Genomic DNA, 22235 nt, shown 5'->3' on the forward strand with positions numbered 1-22235 from the left:
TATATATATATTATGATGCAAATATTCATATCAAAATTCATGTATGATCTTGAATGATATTATTGAGTCTTACACAATGTTGGATAATACTGAGAGATGAAACAATGGTTAAAAAATTAACTTTAGTCTTGAACCTTTGATAACATTACACACCAGTTTTTACAATCTTATATAATATCACTTTATATCACATTACATTATGTGTTCAAGTTTTAACAATTCTATCCAGAGATGTTTCTGCAATATCTTCTCAGGTAGGACCAGTCTCCATATTGTTAGAGTTAAGATATTCTGGAGACAGGAAGTGCTGTGTCTACAATGGGAGGCCATTTTGAAATCTACTGACAGTGTACTTTGTACTGATCCTGAATTATGTAATATCTATTTCTTAGCTACAGTCCATTATCCTTTCTGCAGGTCTCAGAGCTGACTATTTTGCCTCTGACTTTATCATTGCTTATTTAGTGATGTAAAATATAAAAATAGAGAAAGACACCGAGCGCCAATATAGTGTAGTAAGTTATAGGTATTGTGAACGATTATTCACTGTAGATTGGCCTCTTACCTTCAGTGGTTGTGAATTCGTCACAACACCACAGCAGCATGAAAAGTAGTTCCCATGGTATATGGCAGTAGCCTATTCCCCGTTTGCTTTTAATAGCGTAGACAACCAAAGAGTAGGGTTGAGCGATCGGAATTGGAAAAGATTGGATTCTGATCGGTGATCGAGTAAATTTCACAATCGCGATTGGAATTCCGATCCTGATCTTTTCCGGCGGGATAGAGGTCAGAGTTTATCTCAAGATCGGCTCAACCCTATTCATGTATATATCATTAATAGGGTTGAGCGATCGGGATGTGGATCAGCTGGAAAATGATCAGAAATTGGATTTTAAAATTGATCTTGAAATCTCAAGATCGGCTCAACCCTACCAAAGAGAAATTTCCTCAAAGTGAACCAAACAGGAATGGAGAGACATCATGAAGCGACGCATCAGGTTAGACTACCGCTCGGTTTGTATTGCACTTGAGAAAGGGCATTGCCCAAAACGCGTTGTGCGCAATAAACTGTTGAAAGAATTCTCCAGAAGTGTTCGGTTGTGCGCACCCTCCCCCTTTCCCTCCATTCCTGTTTGGTTCGTCTTGAGGAAATTTCCCTTTTATTTAGTGATAGGAGGCGCAGTCGTCACACCAAGCACGTTACAATAATCTGATACACTATTGTTTCACCCATATAAAGTATACTACAATAATTTAGACCAATCATGACCTTTAGAATTAAAAGTTTTTACTTGAGAAATTACTAAAATAATGACTTAATGTAAACACTTGAGATATAGGGTAATAATTTATATAATGCCCCCCTTATATTTCCTGGTAATTATAAATAATCTTTTACCTTCATTAGCCTCGATTATTTTGCCAAAGGTGTCTTGGGGCTCTTCTGTATCCTTAATATCTGCAACTAAAAGGATGTATAATAAAGTTATCATATAACTGTCTGCAATTATTATCCTTTCTATTAGCTTTAATACCACTATTGGTAATACTATACTAATACTACAATTCACTGTATGAAGTTTTACCCTCAGGGCCCCTTCACACGGCGTAAGCGCTCGGTTCATTCTTAGCCGTACACGCAAGCGCTTCTAAACACTTCCCATTCACTTCAATGGGAGCGCTCGTAAAGCTGGCTTTACACGCGCTCCCATTGAAGTGAGTGGGAAGTGTTTAGAAGCGCTCGTGTGTACGGCTAAGAATGAACCAAGCGCTTACGCCGTGTGAAGGGGCCCTTAAGATTTATTTCATTCCTGACTTATCCTTTAACGGTAAATTAAATTTTGGATAAAACAAAAAAGGATAAATTTCAGATTTTTAGAAGTTTATCAAATTTGTTTACTCCATGTTTCATACAGAATAAGATCATTCAGTTTCAGAAGATTGGATTAATTCATCAAAAAATTAATTATCAGGATAAGGCCCCATGGGATGTCACACAACAATAAAGCTCTGCGGGAAAAAAACGTAGCGTAAACGCATCGCGATTCTACCTGCAGCGCTTTAAACAGAAAGTTTGCTTTATGTTACAATTATACCTATGGGAAACCACTATTATTTCCGTAGATATTAATGACATGCTGCATTTTCCAAAACTGCGCCAGTTTTGGAAATCGCAGTGTGTCCATGCTGCAGTTTTTACCACAAAGTGGGCATGGGATTTGCAAGAATCCCATCCACTTTGCAGTTACTGTAAAAGGCCGCGATTTTTCCTAGCAAATTGCGGTGTTTCCAGTCATGCCCCCCCCCCCCCCCGGCCTATCTGCCCTTACCTCAGTTGTAGTTATGTCTTGACCTGATTAGTTTTAATTAAACTACTTTCTCAGGACACATAACAAGACAAGCCTATTTATAAAATAGGCCAATGGTTTCTTAGTATAATGAACCTCGTGTATTGATCTTCATTAGAGATGAGCGAGTAGTATTCGATCAAGTAGGTATTCAATCGAATACTACGGTATTTGAAATACTTGTACTTGATTGAGTACCACTCGCTGTTCGAATGTAAAAGTTCGATGCAGAACCAGCATTGATTGGCCGAATGCTATACAGTCGGCCAATCAACAATGGATCTTCTCCTACCTTTAGAAGTCTTCTCCGTGCAGCTTCACTGCGGCATCTTCCGGCTCTGAATTCACTCTGCTAGGCACGACTGGCAGGCTTGTAGTGCGGACATGCGCAGTCGGCTCTGCCCAGGCCCGATGGCTGGCAGAGTGAATTCAGAGCCGGAAGACGCCGCAGGGATGCTACAAGGAGAAGACTTCTCGGAGGATCCAGCCCGACCCTCACTCGTGGACTTGGTAAGTATAATTTGATCGAGCATTTTCCCCCCATAGACTATAATAGGGTTCAATATTTGATTCGAGTAGTCGAATATTGAGGGGCTACTCGAAACGAATATCGAATCTCGAACATTTTACTGTTCGCTCATCTCTAATCTTCATCTTATTATATGGTAGAGGGATGCAAGGCCCAAGTTAATGGGTAGGTGTGGACGTAGGGTCCCAACCCCAAATATGTAATGGAAATGGAACGTCATACTTGTAGATGTGCCAGTAATAGTAGTTTATTGAGTAGAGTTAAACGTTTTTCGATATTTCATATATCTTCTTCAGACTCTTCAAATCAAAATCAAAATCCTAGTTAGGGTTTACTGGGTTTAGATACTGGATGTGATAAACTCTCCGCACGGGGGAGCCTGCAGGGTCCGCTTAAAGGAACAAGCAATAAGTTCTATGGGTAGCGTGGTCGCGCCAAAATGAAAGCCATATGCCTCTCCTAACAGCCGTATGGCTTTCATTTTGGTGCGACCATGCTACCCATAGAACTTATTGCTTGTTCCTTTAAGTGGACCCTGCAGGCTCCCCCGTGCGGAGAGTTTATCACATCCAGTATCTAAACCCAGGAAACCCTAGCTAGGATTTTGATTTGAAGAGTCTGAAGAAGATATATGAAATATAGAAAAACGTTTAACTCTACTCAATAAACTACTGTTACTTGCACATCTACAAGTGTGACGTTCCATTTCCACTTCATCTTATTATAGTTACATCGCTAACATTGTGAACAAAGACAAAGACTTTTGTCCCCAACCAGCGGCTTAGGATCTGCATGTGGTTTGTTGGATCCCTGAATGGGATTCTCCGGCTTATGTCAACTGTAGATGTTCTTGTCTAGCCCAAATACCCGGTGTAGACTTCTTACCATATTCATCTAACCCTGGTATGGAAATCTGTAGAAAACATATTTGTAATCATTAGTAAGACTTCAATATATGAGAAAATGCTATAAGAAATGCGTTGTACAACATACACGGTGGATTTTGATGTAGTAAAGTTCCAATCATGAACTAATTATTTAGTGTAAAAAATTCAACTGATGTATTAAAATATTAGAACAAAAAATGAAAAATAGATTATTAAATTATTAAAAAATCTCGCCATTCTATAACTTAGAATTCCTGAAGATAAAAATTTCAGCCATGGAAGATATGATGACAAATCAAAAAGAAGACAAGAATTTGAAAAAATTAGAATAAAGTATCTCTCAATTATTAATGTAATAATATTTGGTCACATGTCGGTGTTATTCATGGAAAACTATTTACATGTCTCAGTTATAACATTGAATTTCAGATCCCAAGAATACTCTACCAATAAAGGTGAACAAAATACAAAATGGCTGACTGAGTCCTATAGAAGATCTGCAAAAATATTACTCTATATAGATGAATGGATCTTACCTGTAATGGTGGAGATAGGGGGACACTTGTCACAGGTCCGGCTACACAAAGGAGGAGAAGGAGGGAAATCTTCTCGGCCATGTTACTGAGATATCTCTACAATATTAGAAGGATTGTTCCTTGCCTAGATGAATGCTAACCTTCACGATGGGACTGGATTATATACAGGCAGAGGAGAGAAATCCAACCAATCACAAAGCAGAAAGAAGATCCCTGTAATAGTCAGAAGACCCCGGGGCAGGTATATGCCTGTTATAAATGTATGTAATTATCTCTATATGAGACCATGGTGATGTCTATGGAAATGTTCTACAATTTGTTCAGCTAATTTCATAGGTTACAGATGACGTGTTAATAATTTTGTGTAAAAAAAAAAAAAAAATTCAAAAATTAAATTCCATTTTTTACATTTGGTTACTAATACCTAGAATTTTATGTTTCTTTAAAGTTTTAAAGAATTTTTAAGTTTGTACCATTGGTACAATTTAATATTCTATACGATATACTTGAAAACATGGAAAAACTTCAGAATGGGGAGGAATTAGAGAAGGACTACATTTGAGTCTTGGAGTCACCATATTCTGACATCTGTAAGTTTTTTTTATAATGGGGCTGCACAAATCATACTCTTTTTTTGTAGGGCCAGATGTGTTTTTTATTTGTACTATTTTCGACATTGTCTGATGTTTTGGTTTATTGACTTTTATTCACATTTTTTGTTCAGCCATTTTTTTTTCCCTGTAATAGTGTTGACTGTATTGGGTAACATATTTTTGAATGCCTGTAGTTTGGGCATTTTCATATACGGGGATGTATAATTTGTTTATGTTTAGTTTTGTTTATTTTAATGTGAAATAAAGTAAAAGAAGGTCATTTGAAATGTAAGCTTTTTTAATTCATTAAAAAAAAATTAATTTGAATTTTTACCGTTTTATTATCCCCACTAAAAATGGCAGTCTATAGGATATTCACTACTTTGAACCAATGTTCTAAGACTATTGCTGGACACCTCCTGCTTGGCCTGAAGAAGACACCCACCCAGTGTCAAAACGCATTGTTCATGTCCTTGGAGCAATAAACAGAACCAATTCATCTTAACCATCCAGATTGTTTATTTTTATTTTTAAGTTTATTACGGATTTTTCTGCCATTAGTACTCGATCATTTCCCATTTTTGTTCTATATATCCTTTCCATTTTGCATCACCACCCACTGTTTTGGACGGTGTCCGGGTAAGAGTTGCAATTGGCCTGGTGGGCTCCTGATCGGAGTCTATTATTTCCACCAGAAGGACGCCAGGTCACTATTTTTTAATTTCTCTCAGCATTTTTGAGTCAGGGTTACTTCTCTTTCTCTGCCGTTGGAACATCTAATTTACCTAGCAGTCTTTTTGCTTTTCCACAGTTGGTGCACCTTCGCTGACACTGATCCCTCATAGTAATTAGAGATGAGCGAGTAGTGTTCGATCGAGTAGGTGTTCGATCGAATACTACGGTATTCGAGATACTCGTACTCGATCAAACACTACTAGCTGTTCGAGGTTTAAGGTTCGATGCAGAACCAGCGTTGATTGGCAGAATGCTATAAATTCTGCCAATCAACGCTGGTTCTTCTCCTACCTTTAGAAGTCTTCTCCGTGCAGCGTCCCCGCGGCATCTTCCGGCTGGAATTCACTCTGCCTAGGCATCCGGCCTAGGCAGAGCCGACTGCGCATGTGTGGGCATGCCCTCGCATGTGCAGTCAGCTCTGCTCAGGCATCGGGCCGGGCAGAGCCGACCGCGCATGCGCCGTTGGCTCTGCCTAGGCCCCAATGCCTAGGCAGAGTGAATTCCAGCCAGAAGACGCCGCAGGGGCGCTGCGCCAGGAGAAGACTTCAAGGGGAATGCAGCCTGATCGTCACTCGTGGACTTGGTAAGTATAATTTTATCAAATTTTGCGTACCCCTGAAACGAGCATTTCCCCCCATAGACTATAATGGGGTTCGAAATCCGTTCAAACAGCCGAACAGTGTGCGGCTGTTCAAATCGGATTTCGAACCTCGGACATTTTAGTGTTCGCTCATATCTAATAGTGATGTGGCATCTGCTGAGAAAGATATGCCCCATAGCGCTAGTCCTTCCATTCTTGATCTTGATGAGTTGGATGTGAACAGAGTTTTGTTTTGTAAGAGACAGAGGTGGAAGAGGTGCTAGAGGTAGCTGTTGCAGGGATACCGGTAGTTATGCTGGTAGGGTCTCATGGAAAATCTAAATCTGGGAATTATGAGTGTGCAAGAAACCCATGACCATGATACACCTTCACTTATAAAGTATGATAGTACCCTCAAAATGGTATCCACAAATTCACTGAAAATCAATATAGGGGACTGAAAAATCCCTATGGAGAGCCGAATATATATTGTTACACTGACACTAATGTACTGTTAGTGGTATCCCCCTAATCCCATCGACTACTGAGGATATAAACCACCCACCACATCGTAGAATACAGGGAAGATGCAGCCTATATTCTGGCCTTGAATGGACGTGTATGGTCCTATATGTATTGCAAGTTAAGTAGATCTCAGTATAAACAAATACCTGCAATAAGTACACAGGTTGACTTGATAACAATTGTGGTTCAAGCTGGTCAGAGTTGATGAGAAATAGATGAAGCTAATTATGGAAGAAAACCTATTGGAGGCTGCAAAAGACTTGAGACTGGAAAGGAGAAACACACAACCAGAGCTACAGGGGATGGTTTATGTGTTAGAGCAGGGGTAGGGAACGTACGGCTCTCCAGCTGTTGCAAAACTACAACTCCCAGCATGCATACTTGCTCTGCTGTTCTTGGAACTCCCATGGAAGTGAATGGAGCATGATGGGAGTTGTAGTTTCACAGCAGCTGGAGAGCCGAAGGTTCCCTATCCCTGTGTTAGAGTGTCCCAGTCAATGCCCAGACCTAAATCCCATTGAGCATCTGTGGCAAGACATGAAAATTGCTGTTCACAGACGTCTCCATCCAATCTAGCTGAGTTCGAGCTGTATTGCAAAAAATTATGGGCAAAAATCTCAGTCTCTAAATGCGTACATCTGGTAGAGACAGACCCCAAAAGACTTGCAGCTGTAATAGTAGGGAAAAGCGGCTCTACAAAGTATTGATATAGGGGGCTGAAGACTTTTGCACGTCACACTTTTCAGTTTTTTATTTTATTAAAATTTTGAAAACCATGTATCATTTTCCTTCCACTTCACAATTATCTGCTACTTTGTGTTGGTTTGTTACTTAAAATCTCAATAAAATACATTTATGTCTGTGGTTGTAAGGTGACAAAATGTGAAAAAGTTCAAGGGGTGTGAATACATTTGCAAGCCACTGGGCCATTGTAAAGATAATTCTATATGTATAACAGGCATATACCTGCCCCACGGTCTTCCTCTGACCATTACAAATACCTTTATTTCTGCTTTGTGATTGGATAGATTTCTATCATCTACATGACTATAAGGCATTCTGATCATGAACATTAACACTCATCTAGGCAAAGAGCAAATCCTTCCAATAATGTAGAAAGATTTCAACTATATGAATGAGAAGATTTAGGAAATCTATGAACCCCATAGACTATAATGGGGTCCGTGTGGTTTCTGCTCAGTTTCAGCGCAAAAAATGTGGAAAGAAAAGTGCTGCTTGTGGAGAGGGGAACGGAACCCGTGAACGCAGATGTGAAACGAGCCTAACTTGCAAAATATCCAAGCCATGCAATATCTTCTAATTAGAGATGAGCGAGTAGTTAAATACTCGATATTCGATATTCGTTTCGAGTAGCCCCTCAATATTCGACTACTCGAATTGAATATCGAATCCTATTATACTCTATGGGGGAAAAATGCTCGTCTCAGGTGTAGGCAACATTCGATCAAACTGAACTTACCAAGTCCACGAGTGAGGGTCGGGCTGGATCCTCCGAGAAGTCTTCTCCGTGCAGCGTCCCCGTGGCGTCTTCCGGCTCTGAATTCACTCTGCCAGGCATCGGGACTGGGCAGAGCCGACTGCGCATGCCCGCACTACAAGAAAATGGCCACTTACAGTCAAAGCAGCCATTTTCTTGTAGCACGGGCATGCGCAGTCGGCACTGTCCAGGCCCGATGCCTGGCAGAGTGAATTCAGAGTCGAAGGACGCCGCGGGGAAGCTGCACAGAGAAGACTTCTAAAGGTAGGAGAAGAACCAGCGTTGATTGGCCGACTGTATAGCATGCGGACAATCAATACTGGTTCTGCATCGAATTTTTCCATTTGAATAGCGAGTGGTACTCGATCTAGTACGAGTATTTTGAATACCGTAGTATTCGATCGAATACCTACTCAATAGAATACTACTCGCTCATCTCTACTTCTAATTAATACACACATGGTTGTAAGCTGCTCGGGAACCTTCGGGTATGATTGCTTACTCAGTTGGACTGTCTAGCCCTGCCAGCCCCCAGCATCTGTATGTCCAAATGCAGTAAATTATTTACAATGTGAATGTTACATCTTAAGAAAACCATTGGCATATAGATCCAGTAGGCATCTGCGTAAGGACAACGGAGAATGACCACCTCAACTTTGTACCTTCATAGGGGTAGGTTCTACTACTAAGACGTCTTTTAGTTTAGTTAATCAAAATCTTGTTTAAAAGAAAATAAAATTAATGGAGTCTTATTATTAGATTATTTTTAATCACAGTTTAGAACATGTTGAAAACCGAGCTGAGCGGAAGTAATATTACAAGCAGTAAATGGATGTCACATGGAGGTGGTGAGCACTAAAGCCCTGTCTATGTCATCCAATGAAAGAAGTAACTCTAGCAATGGCAAATTTCAAGGAGGATTCAAAGGTTAATGTTGATCTAACCTTAGCATAGGTTACAAGTATCAGATCGGTGGAGGTCCATCCACCAGCAATCCTACAGACCAGCAGATTCTGAGGAGCGCAGTGCACAGAACTGTATACTATGTATTGGCCAGGAGGCCTGTCTAATTTTGTCTTTTTAGGTTTTGTTTAAAATTTTGCCAAACAATCTTGGTCTGGAGTATGACTATGGATTAGTGATGCATTATGCAAACAATCATTTTTTTCTGACATTAATAATATGTACTGTATATACAATGGAAGTCAAAGCTATTATAAAATCTGGCATACTCTGTTTTAAGATGTATCATTTGGTCCCAGTCTCATGTCTTCCTCTTGTTTCTATTTTCTAACACATCAGGACCTTGTGTCTATCTCTGGCCAGGTGGGCATTCTCTAACACATCAGGACAACCCACTATTGTGACCATCCCCATCCCAAACATCCCAATTGGACAAAGACATGGACTCAGTGTTCTAGATGTTTCTAAACTCAACAAATTGTATCAATGTGGTAAGTTCTTGCAGGTCTACAGTTTTCAAAAAGTTGTGTCCACAATTTATCATCAAACCATAAAAGAACACTAAAGATATTTTTTTTTACTTTATGTAGATTGGGGGCCCCATATAGAGCTCACAATGTACATTTTTCCCTATCAGTATGTCTTTGGAGTATGGGAGGAAATCCACACAAACACGGGGAGAACATACAAACTCCTTGCAGATGTTGTTTCTGGCAGGATTTGAACCCAAGACTCCAGTGCTGCAAGGCTGTAGTGCTAACCACTGAGCCACCGTGTTGCCCCAATAAAGATATTTTTATAAAATATAAACTATACTTGATTAATTTATTCTTTTCTCTTTTACATATCTGTTCTAATTTACAGAATGATATCAATGGGACTCTGACCTCATCCAACTACCCATCATCCTATTATTATAACATCATCAAACTTTGTAAAGTGATAGAGAACCAAAACTAGTATATCAGGTCTATCCAATATATCAGGAAGAAGATCACATATCACTACATTTATAAAATCTTCTTTCTGAGAATTATCAATAAATCTAGATTTAGCAAATCAGACATGGATTTTTCTAAATTTCATCAGAAATGGTTAATACATGAATTTTTGTTAACATGTTATTCAGTTCCTTGGGATGTCACAAACTCATATCAGAACTGGACAAAGATAGACATTCGAAAGTTCCCGTGTGCTGTGTCTTGCTCACCACATTCCACAAATGACGGCAGAGAGGTTGTAGCTATGCTGGGACCTGAACCCAATATTACTATATCTTTCTAATTTTTTAATTTAAATTTTTTAAACTATTTTATTAGTCCCTAGAGGGTTGAACCTACAATCTTTTGATTGCATGTTTCATAGACTGGGAGATTCACTATATACAATGTACAATGACAAGCAGTTGTAGAGGAGCGGTAAGGAATGTTTTTATTATTTTTTGACATGCTAACCAGTCTTCCCAAAAATGTTACTAAATTGGACGCCCCATTTAAACTAGGTACAAACACTGTAGTATTGAAGAGTGTAAGAAACGTTACAAGGAAAGCTGTATTGCAACATTTTATTAACTTTTATTAGACCGATATCATGAATACTAAGCTTGGTCACAGTTTTGCATGATTTTGAGAAGTGTCGCACTTACATATAAATCTGATATGTATTGAAATATATATATATATATATATATATATATATATACAGTCCTATGAAAAAGTTTGGGCACCCCTATTAATCTTAATCATTTTTAGTTCTAAATATTTTGGTGTTTGCAGCAGCCATTTCAGTTTGATATATCTAATAACTGATGGACACAGTAATATTTCAGGATTGAAATGAGGTTTATTGTACTAACAGAAAATGTGCAATATGCATTAAACCAAAATTTGACCGGTGCAAAAGTATGGGCACCTCAACAGAAAAGTGACATTAATATTTAGTACATCCTCTTTTTGCAAAGATAACAGCCTCTAGTCGCTTCCTGTAGCTTTTAATCAGTTCCTGGATCCGGGATAAAGGTATTTTGGACAAACAATTCAAGTTCAGTTAAGTTAGATGGTCGCCGAGCATGGACAGCCCGCTTCAACTCATCCCACAGATGTTCAATGATATTCAGGTCTGGGGACTGGGATGGCCATTCCAGAACATTGTAATTGTTCCTCTGCATGAATGCCTGAGGATTTGGAGCGGTGTTTTGGATCATTGTCTTGCTGAAATATCCATCCCCGGCGTAACTTCAACTTCGTCACTGATTCTTGAACATTATTCTCAAGAATCTGCTGATACTGAGTGGAATCCATGCGACCCTCAACTTTAACAAGATTCCCGATGCCGGCATTGGCCACACAGCCCCAAAGCATGATGGAACCTCCACCAAATTTTACAGTGGGTAGCATGTGTTTTTCTTGGAATGCTGTTTCTTTTTGGACGCCATGCATAACGCCTTTTTTTATAACCAAACAACTCAATTTTTGTTTCCAAAATGAAGCTGCCTTGTCCAAATGTGCTTTTTCATACCTCAGGCAACTCTATTTGTGGCGTACGTGCAGAAACGGCTTCTTTCTCATCACTCTCCCATACAGCTTCTATTTGTGCAAAGTGCGCTGTATAGTTGACCGATGCACAGTGACACCATCTGCAGCAAGATGATGCTGCAGCTCTTTGGAGGTGGTCTGTGGATTGTCCTTGACTGTTCTCACCATTCTTCTTCTCTGCCTTTCTGATATTTTTCTTGGCCTGCCACTTCTGGGCTTAACAAGAACTGTCCCTGTGGTCTTCCATTTCCTTACTATGTTCCTCACAGTGGAAACTGACAGGTTAAATCTCTGAGACAACGTTTTGTGTCCTTCCCCTGAACAACTATGTTGAACAATCTTTGTTTTCAGATCATTTGAGAGCGGGCTGTCCATGTTCGGCGACCATCAAACTTAACTGAACTCGAATTGTTTTGTAGAAAGAAATGGTCCAAAATCCCTTCATCCAGGATCCAGGAACTGATTAAAAGCTACAGGAAGCGACTAGAGGCTGTTATCTTTGCAAAAGGAGGATGTACTAAATATTAATGTCACTTTTCTGTTGAGGTGCCCATACTTTTGCACCGGTCAAATTTTGGTTTAATGCATATTGCGCATTTTTTGTTAGTACAATAAACCTCATTTCAATCCTGAAATATTACTGTGTCCATCAGTTATTAGATATAGCAAACTGAAATGGCTGTTGCAAACACCAAAATATTTAGAACTAAAAATGATTAAGATTAATAGGGGTGCCCAAACTTTTTCATAGGACTGTATATATATATATATATATATATATATATATATATATATATATATGCAATTACATTTCTAGCTAGTTTTATTCTGCATGATGACTATAAAATATATTGTTTCTTTAAGTTAATAATAAATTGCTCAGGCCTGATTCATTAATGAATTCTTCTCATCTGAGCTGTACTGCGCTTTGAGAACTTCTTAGGGGCCCAACTCCTATGGACAGTGCTAGTGGTCTGCTGCAGTGGCTCTTTTTCAATCACCCCCCCCACCACCACCCTCCCCCAGTCATTTTGCAGAACTCATGGCCCTCTGAGTTCCATCCACAAACAAGACAAGTGGATTCCTGTTGATACTGAGGTTGAGTGCAGGTCAATCAGACAATACTTCTCCCAATTATTGCTGTCACTTGTTCTACTATCTTTCAGGAAAAGCCAAGGTCACACTACGCTCACTCCGCACTGAAGGGTTACTGCACCGATCTTCACTGGAAAGCATGGAAAGTTCCTATTATTGGAAGACTTTCCCACCTTTGTATGACAGTAAAGGGTCAGGCTGTAGTAAGAGTTAGCTGTTCCTTGGGTATGCTCAAAAAGGCACCACCTGCTGTACAGCCAATGAGTGAAAAGGAGTTTTGGCGCACTAGGGGAACATTCTACCACCTCCTGTCTGGATGGGAGCATGGTACTGGTACAGAAGTCGGAACAGGAGAGTAATTTACTGCCACTCTTTACTAGACTAAACTTTGGGGAAAAGTTTGAAAATTTGCTGCAATGTTGTGGAATTAGATAAGATCACATTACACAATCCAGTTGAGGGAACAGGACCAAAGGGGAACCGCTTTAAATTGTAGCTAGGACACAACCAAACCCCTTTTGGATAACTGGTCTGCTGATACCTCAGCACAGAGAGGAGAGAAAGCCATTTCCTCTGTATTGGAACAGAAGGCCTACAGAATTTATTACTATTATTACTGGTACATCAACAGAAGGCCAAGAAGTGAGAAAATTCTATGACTTTTTTTTTCTGGACAATCCTTTTCACTGAAAATATAAAACCATACTTTATAAATCTACTCTCAACTTCTTCTTATGTTGAAAGGCTGTTATATGAATTCATGGTAACAAGTGAAGATGGGAATTGGAAATTCGTGGGACAATATATTTCTGAAGATCTGCAATAATTAGGGTTGAGGCGTATTGTTCCTTTCTGCTACACTCGTGGTACCTCTATGGTACCTCTATGAAGACCTTAAGTGGCCATTACTTGAAAATAGTAGACACATAGAAACCCAACCTCATTCCTTATACTGCAGACATTGACATGGCCGCCATTACCGCACCCCCTCACATTATCCCATACAAGCATGCAGTCACATTTCAGGAGTTAAACACAGACGATAATATAATGGATGATACAAATAGAAACTTTATTGGAATGTCTATAAGGGACAGAAATCATTACTTATTTCCTGTATATTAATTCAATATGACTTGGTAAAGTAGAAAAAAATCAAGAATATGATATACATTTATCTTCATGTTATTTCCAGAATAAAGAGCTAGAATGAATCTGTACTCCGGGGTGCGGTGATCTCCAGTTATACTGTAGAGAAAGACATAAAGATTAGAGATGAGCGAACACTAAAATGTTCGAGGTTCGAAATTCGATTCGAACAGCCGCTCACTGTTCGAGTGTTCGAATGGGTTTCGAACCCCATTATAGTCTATGGGGAACATAAACTCGTTAAGGGGGAAACCCAAATTCGTGTCTGGAGGGTCACCAAGTCCACTATGACACCCCAGGAAATGATACCAACACCCTGGAATGACACTGGGACAGCAGGGGAAGCATGTCTGGGGGCATAAAAGTCACTTTATTTCATGGAAATCCCTGTCAGTTTGCGATTTTCGCAAGCTAACTTTTCCCCATAGAAATGCATTGGCCAGTGCTGATTGGCCAGAGTATGGAACTCGACCAATCAGCGCTGGCTCTGCTGGAGGAGGCGGAGTCTAAGATAGCTCCACACCAGTCTCCATTCAAGTCCGACCTTAGACTCCGCCTCCTCCGGCAGAGCCAGCGCTGATTGGCCGAAGGCTGGCCAATGCATTCCTATGCGAATGCAGACTTAGCAGTGCTGAGTCAGTTTTGCTCAACTACACATCTGATGCACACTCGGCACTGCTACATCAGATGTAGCAATCTGATGTAGCAGAGCCGAGGGTGCACTAGAACCCCTGTGCAAACTCAGTTCACGCTAATAGAATGCATTGGCCAGCGCTGATTGGCCAATGCATTCTATTAGCCCGATGAAGTAGAGCTGAATGTGTGTGCTAAGCACACACATTCAGCACTGCTTCATCAAGCCAATACAATGCATTAGCCAGTGCTGATTGGCCAGAGTACGGAATTCGGCCAATCAGCGCTGGCCAATGCATTCTATTAGCCCGATGAAGTAGAGCTGAATGTGTGTGCTAAGCACACACATTCAGCACTGCTTCATCAAGCCAATACAATGCATTAGCCAGTGCTGATTGGCCAGAGTACGGAATTCGGCCAATCAGCGCTGGCTCTGCTGGAGGAGGCGGAGTCTAAGGTCGGACCTGAATGGAGACTGGTGTGGAGCGATCTTAGACTCCGCCTCCTCCAGCAGAGCCAGCGCTGATTGGCCGAATTCCGTACTCTGGCCAATCAGCACTGGCTAATGCATTGTATTGGCGTGATGAAGCAGTGCTGAATGTGTGTGCTTAGCACACACATTCAGCTCTACTTCATCGGGCTAATAGAATGCATTGGCCAATCAGCGCTGGCCAATGCATTCTATTAGCGTGAACTGAGTTTGCACAGGGGTTCTAGTGCACCCTCGGCTCTGCTACATCAGATTGCTACATCTGATGTAGCAGTGCCGAGTGTGCATCAGATGTGTAGTTGAGCAAAACTGACTCAGCACTGCTAAGTCTCTGCATTCGCATAGGAATGCATTGGCCAGCCTTCGGCCAATCAGCGCTGGCTCTGCCGGAGGAGGCGGAGTCTAAGGTCGGACCTGAATGGAGACTGGTGTGGAGCGATCTTAGACTCCGCCTCCTCCAGCAGAGCCAGCGCTGATTGGTCGAGTTCCGTACTCTGGCCAATCAGCGCTGGCCAATGCATTCTATTAGCCCGATGAAGTAGAGCTGAATGTGTGTGCTTAGCACACACATTCAGCTCTACTTCATCAGGCTAATAGAATACATTGGCCAATCAGCGCTGGCCAATGCATTCTATTAGCTTGATGAAGCAGAGTGTGCACAAGGGTTCAAGCGCACCCTCGGCTCTGATGTAGCAGAGCTGAGGGTGCACAAGGGTTCAAGTGCACCCTCGGCTCTCCTACATCAGAGCCGAGGGTGCGCTTGAACCCTTGTGCACACTCTGCTTCATCAAGCTAATAGAATGCATTGGCCAGCACTGATTGGCCAGAGTACGGAATTCGGCCAATCAGCGCTGGCCAATGCATCCCTATGGGAAAAAGTTTATCTCACAAAAATCACAATTACACACCCGATAGAGCCCCAAAAAGTTATTTTTAATAACATTCCCCCCTAAATAAAGGTTATCCCTAGCTATCCCTGCCTGTACAGCTATCCCTGTCTCATAGTCACAAAGTTCACATTCTCATATGACCCGGATTTGAAATCCACTATTCGTCTAAAATGGAGGTCACCTGATTTCGGCAGCCAATGACTTTTTCCAATTTTTTTCAATGCCCCCAGTGTCGTAGTTCCTGTCCCACCTCCCCTGCGCTGTTATTGGTGCAAAAAAGGCGCCAGGGAAGGTGGGAGGGGAATCGAATTTTGGCGCACTTTACCACGTGGTGTTCGATTCGATTCGAACATGGCGAACACCCTGATATCCGATCGAACATGTGTTCGATAGAACACTGTTCGCTCATCTCTAATAAAGATGGATTAGAAGATCAAATACAGGACATGGAAATCTATACATTACCTTCCTTGTTATTGTCAAAGTAATACAATGTCCTTAATACATAAAAAGATGTAACATTTATTACTATATGGTATATTTACTATAGGGTTTGTCTGGCTTATAAAACCTAATTCCTTTAGGGGCTCATCAGGGCCCCCACCTATTAGATAGAGTACAGGATAGTTACATAGAACATCTCTCAACTCAGACATTACACAGACGGCTTACAGGAACTGGAGAACATGTATGTATGGGACGGATATATACAGAAGAGACTGTGATACTCACTAAATTTATATGATGCCTGGAAGCCTCGGAGCTCATTTCGGCTGTCACTAACAAATAACAGCTGCAAGGTGTTCCCAGAAGAGGTATAGGGATTGATCTTAGTTTCACCACATTGGGGGGCCAGTCTCTTGGTCCCATCCAGGATCTTTAAATAGTCAAATGCACAGAAAGTAAAAGACTCCACCTGGAAATCACTGACGGTCAGGTAAATCTGTAGAGATAAGAAGCAGATATTGTAATGTTATCATAACACCATTGTCATACAGAATATTACATCACACTATAACATACAATGGGAACTAATAATGAGGAATAATGGCTGAATATTACAATATCTCAGATTCTTCATAATTTACTATAAATTTAGATATCTCACCATTTTCCTCAAATATCTAATATTATCAGTAAGTCATCCACAAAAGCTACATTAAGGTGTGTCTGAGCACTTATTGTTACGTGTTTAATATAAGAACAGAAGGGACACCATTGACTGGTACCATTTCATATGTGAAGGATCTCACCTTACCAAGCCACTTGACACACCTCCGATCATCCTTCTTACCTTCCACTCATGCTCCATGAGTGCGTGAATTCATAGGATAATATGAACCGAGCTTTGTAAATTTTATAAATTTATTAACCCGATTGGGTCAGTACTAGACACTAACATATACAGGAATACATATCAGTGGATGACAAGCAAATACAGGTAAAAGTACAGTACAATACAGAAAATAAAAATAGATTGAATAACAGAAAGAATCCGTAATCCGGTTCACTGAGGTCTGACTCCTGGGCCCAGTATCAGAACCAGTGTAGAGGGTCTTCTTGTACAGAAGGGGCACCTCAGCTACCAAGCTGCCTCCTTGCTGCATAGATTGTAAGCTCTTGTGATCAGAGCCCTCACTCCTATTGTTTGATATGTTTATTTCTTTGTCACATTGTAAAGTCGCATATTGTCTGTTCATGTGTCCTCTGATTTATATAGTGCTACTGAATATGTAGTAGCTATATAAATAAAGATTATTATTATTATTATTATTATTATTATTATTATACGTGGGAGGAGATTTATAGAAACTTTGTCGCATAAAATCCCAGGCACCTAAAAATCTCGACACCTTCTCGGCATCAATGTCGAGAAGGATAAGCGAGGTTATTGAGCTGCGAGCATGGAGAATTATATTCACATTGTATTTGTGCTCACGTTCTTTCCTGAAGCCTATTATTTCTGAGAAAAGTAGTTTGTGAATGTACTTAAAGATTCTCAAGGAAAGAATTTTAGCCAATTCTGTTGATTTTGGCTTTGACTCTTTGGAATTTTAGTAATGGAAATTGTCCAATCATGAGCTCAATAACTATATTTAAAGAAGAGCTTCCACCACCTCCATCAAGTCCATGTCATAGTTTAATAGTTTTCTGCACTCCTGATTCCGACACGGTTGGAATTTTTTCTTTAGCCCCCACAGTTCCCAATTAGTCTATGCTGTTATTGTTTGGGGCTCTGTACTGTTAGCAGGGTGGTGTCCGGCAGGAGCAAACAAGGGGTGAGATTCTGAGCTCTGACAATGGCTACCTCTAATAGAGGAAGATATAATTGTTTGTTAGATTCAGGATTTCTGGGATCAAAACTCAAGTAGAGACTAAGAAATCCAACATCTTAAAAGAATATAAGTCCTTACCCGGCGTCCAACAGGGGCCGTGATTGTGTATATGCATCTCAGGTTTGGGTAATAGCGTAGGGGGTATCCAGGTGAAGTAATGGTTCTCTGTGGTGTATAGAAGGTTCCTCCACATTGCACTGTGAAAAAGATACATTTTATATTTTATAGGGTCAATAATCTGGATCTACAGATGTAGAAAACATTCATTTGACTCACCAAACATTAAATTGACATTTGACACCTTTCCATGAGATTACATTGCATAGAATGTAGGGTGTCAAACATCAAGTCAGTTTTGGCTGATCTGCCATGTTCCAAATGAATAGATGAAAAACAATCATCTGATCTCTTGTGTTGTTTGTGAAGGTTCCAACGGTTTCATCTGTCTTATGGAGAGGCCATCAATGGAATTCCTCCACAACCATTTATATTATTAAATAACGACAATTATTTTTAAGACAATCACAATTTTATCCTATACCTGAGCTGTATACAGCTTTGAATCCGACCCCAGCAACACTGTCATCACTAGAAAACTCCACCAGTAGTTGGCTAGTAGAAGAAATAATCGGAGGGATCAGTCCGGACCCACAAGTTCTGTCCAAAATCAGGGGATGGTTCTTAGTGGGACCATCATAAATCCTAATATAGTCAGATGCACAATTGGGAGATGACTGGACATCAAAGGCAGTGAAGTTCAAGGAAACCTAAAAAAAGAAGAAAATATGAAAAAGATTGATTTCCACCTATTCAGGAAGGCCTACAACTTCCAGTAATACTACTGTCACCACATCACCATCTGAACAGCCTCTCCCTTCACTTTTTGTCTCGATCACTCTACCCTCATCGATTGTAAGCCCTCTATCCCACTGTGCGTGTCGGTCATTGTTAGTATCATATCTGTTTGTATATTTTGTGTATCGTATGTAAACCCTCAAATGGAAAGCACCATGGAATTAATATAATAATGTACAGCACCAATTAGCTATGAGGCTAATTTACTTGTCCATTTAATGGTATTATGATGTTACATTTGCATTTCTGATGCAGAGGTTTCAATAACCCTTGTCTGATTTGTTGATTGAAGGTTTATTGATAACCCCCATGTATCAGGAGGAAGATTGTATAAATGTAGGGATCTGAGATCTCCTTCCTGATATACCGGATCCGCCTGATATACTAGTTCCGGTTCTTCATCACTGTACCTGGTTTGATGGCGTCCTGATCAGCCATACACAGTTGGTATTATGTGGGTAGGGTGATGGGTAGTTGGCTGAGGTCAGAGTCCCATTGTCTTCATTCAGTAAATTAGCACAGATGTCTAAAAGGGAAAAAATAAATATCATGTTTATATTTTAGAAAAATATCTTTATTGGTCTCTTATGGTTTGATGATTGATCTTGGACAAAACTTTTTGAAAACGGTAGCCCTGCAAGAACTTACCACATTGATACAATTTGTTGATTTTAGAAACATCTAGAACACTGAGTCCATCTCTTTGTCCAATTGGGATGTTTGGGATGGGGATGGTCACAATAGTGGGTTGTCCTGATGTGTTAGAGAATGCCCACCTGGCCAGAGATAGACACAAGGAGGAGACATAAGGATGTGACTGAATGATACATCATAGAACAGAATAGATCAGACGTACTATAGCTTTGTCCTCTATTGTATCTAGATATTATTAAGTATTTATTATTAATGTTAGTCTTACGGGTCATAATGCATCACCGATCCATAGTCATACTCCAGACCAAGGTTATTGGTGTCCAGTTTGGCAAAATTGTAAACAGAACCTAAAAAGACAAAGGATTTCTATTAGACTTTTTATTGTAATGAGAATGTAACGAATATCAACTGTATTAGAATATTTGATGATGTTTATTTCACAAATGGCTCAATGATAGAAAACAAAGGTGCTTAGTAATTGGGGGCACTCAGATTGGGTCACAGTCACCAATAGGGTGCCATGGTGGTTAGTATGCACTTTTTAATATGTTTATTGCCTGGTAGAGGGTGCATAGTACTTAATAGTAAATTACTGGATAAGACTGGCAATGAAAAAGACTTGGGGATTTTGGTGGACAGCAAGCTTACCTTTAGTGACCAGTGCCAGGCAGCTGCTGCCAAGGCAGATAAAATTATGGGATGCACCAAAAGAGGTCTAGATGCAGATGACAAGGTTATAGCTACAAATCACACATAGATAATTGAATGCAATTTGGCCCCTCATCTACTTCGTAACAATATATTTAGAGTGTGGGCATTACCTGATGGTATGTACTGGTACATGATGGTGACATAGTTATCACGGTCACTCCTCATATGTTCATGGTAGAAGCCCAGGGCATGGTTTAGCTCATGTTGTATAATTCCTCTGTACATACAACCACTGTCCAGTCCAACTCTTTGACCTCCACCGACTCGTCCCACATTTGATACACATCTGAATAGATAGAAGAAATAAAAATATTGGGGGTGGACCTTCTCACTCGAGGGGAGAACAGAAGAACCGTGCTCGCCTGGGTAAATCAACAAACTTTATTTTCACAACGCGTTTTGAGCCTATCTTGCTCTTTCTCAAGTGCATACAGATAACCTTCCCACAATGGATGATTTCTAAAAAGGATTTTAGTCCCCCAGTCTGAGTAGTGGGACCTACCCTTCTGTATCCAAAATATTGAGGTAGTCGTTCTCCGTTGTCCGGGGTACAAACCTCACACAGGTAAGGGTCTCAAATTCTTGTATAGAATTGTTGAACAAGCTGAGTTGCCAAGAACCTGGGGGTGACATGAATATTTATAGGATGATCCAGTGTTGGGCAGTTGGCATGACCACATAGGTATAAAATAAAGAGGAAAAACTCACTATAATTAGAGAAAAATACGTAGGGAACATTGACGATCCCATCTGTAGATTTGGGCCACAAGCAATGTGTGCAAGTTGTAGCACTGCGTCCAGGATTTATCAGCATGTCCTCATAATGTAAGACCATGGGATTTGCTAAAAAAAAAAGATTTACATTGTAAATTCAATATCAGACATATATTATTACTAGTATTACACATTCATATTGTTAGATTTAGGATATTCTGGGGACAATTCAGTTTCAGAAGATGCGGAAGATTCATCAAATATAAATTACAAGAAGGTTTCTGCTTGGTCTTTGTTGTAAAAGACCCCATGTTACTATTTCTATGACTCATTGCCTATCGCAAGCTGACAGGGGATCCCGACATAATAAAGGTACTTGATGCCCCCAGCCATGCTTCCCCTGCTGTCCCAGTTGCTTTCCAGGGTGTTGGCATCATTTCCTGGGGTGTGATAGTGGACTTGATGACTCTCCTGAGTCGAATGGTGGGATCCCCTGAAGCGAAGCATTTTCTCCCATAGACTATAATGGGGTTCGATATTCGATCAAATAGTCGAATATTGAGCGGCTATTCGAAACAAATATCGAATCTCGAACATTTTACTGTTCGCTCATCTCTATTCTTCTCCATTGAGTACGATATAATCTTACCTGAATCAGATCTTGACATTTTCTTAATCGTGTTTAGCGTATTTTCTATTGAATTAAAGAAGAAAATTTTTCATGAAAACAGTCGTGGCAGGTTATCAAGGAGAGCACTCTCCAGTTTTGAAAGCCAGAAGAAATTTCTTAATAAATAATCTTTAGATTATCAGAATCTGATGTAATTGGATCTTAATGGATGAGTAAATGTTTCCATCCTATATATAGTATTACTGATTTCCGCGATACCAGCACTTGGCACCGGCTTATTGTAAGATCTTGGAAGATATGGAAAGACTGTGTGGGACAGACCCGATCGCCATGTTCCCAATTGGAACAT

At 40.2% G+C, this 22235-nt stretch overlaps 1 protein-coding gene across 1 annotated transcript; it reads right to left on the reverse strand.

The window, feature by feature from the left end:
* Nucleotides 1-69: 69 nt before the first annotated feature.
* LOC142213381 (embryonic protein UVS.2-like) lies at nucleotides 70-21376 on the reverse strand. Its single transcript, XM_075281699.1, has 11 exons — nucleotides 21250-21376; nucleotides 21044-21161; nucleotides 20652-20827; nucleotides 20096-20177; nucleotides 19825-19952; nucleotides 19587-19702; nucleotides 18863-19088; nucleotides 18400-18518; nucleotides 16718-16928; nucleotides 1400-1465; nucleotides 70-89 (listed from the first exon to the last, which is right to left on the reverse strand). The coding sequence occupies exons 1-11, from the start codon at nucleotides 21374-21376 to the stop codon at nucleotides 70-72; spliced, it is 1389 nt and encodes a 462-aa protein (XP_075137800.1).
* Between the last annotated feature and the right edge of the window lie 859 nt (nucleotides 21377-22235).

This window comes from Leptodactylus fuscus, chromosome 7 (assembly GCF_031893055.1).
Source record: "Leptodactylus fuscus isolate aLepFus1 chromosome 7, aLepFus1.hap2, whole genome shotgun sequence".
Taxonomy (NCBI): domain Eukaryota; kingdom Metazoa; phylum Chordata; class Amphibia; order Anura; family Leptodactylidae; genus Leptodactylus; species Leptodactylus fuscus.

Bases quoted from the DNA above. Each gene is read 5' to 3' on its own strand.
- LOC142213381 (XM_075281699.1), bottom strand. From the start codon at position 21,376: ATGGTCTTACATTATGAGGACATGCTGATAAATCCTGGACGCAGTGCT. The intron at 20,178-20,651 runs GTAATGCCCACA...TTGTCTTTTTAG, and splicing joins GTACCAGTACATACCATCAG to GTTCTGTTTACAATTTTGCC. The intron at 90-1,399 runs GTAAAAGATTAT...TTCATCTCTCAG, and splicing joins AATAATCGAGGCTAATGAAG to TATTATCCAACATTGTGTAA.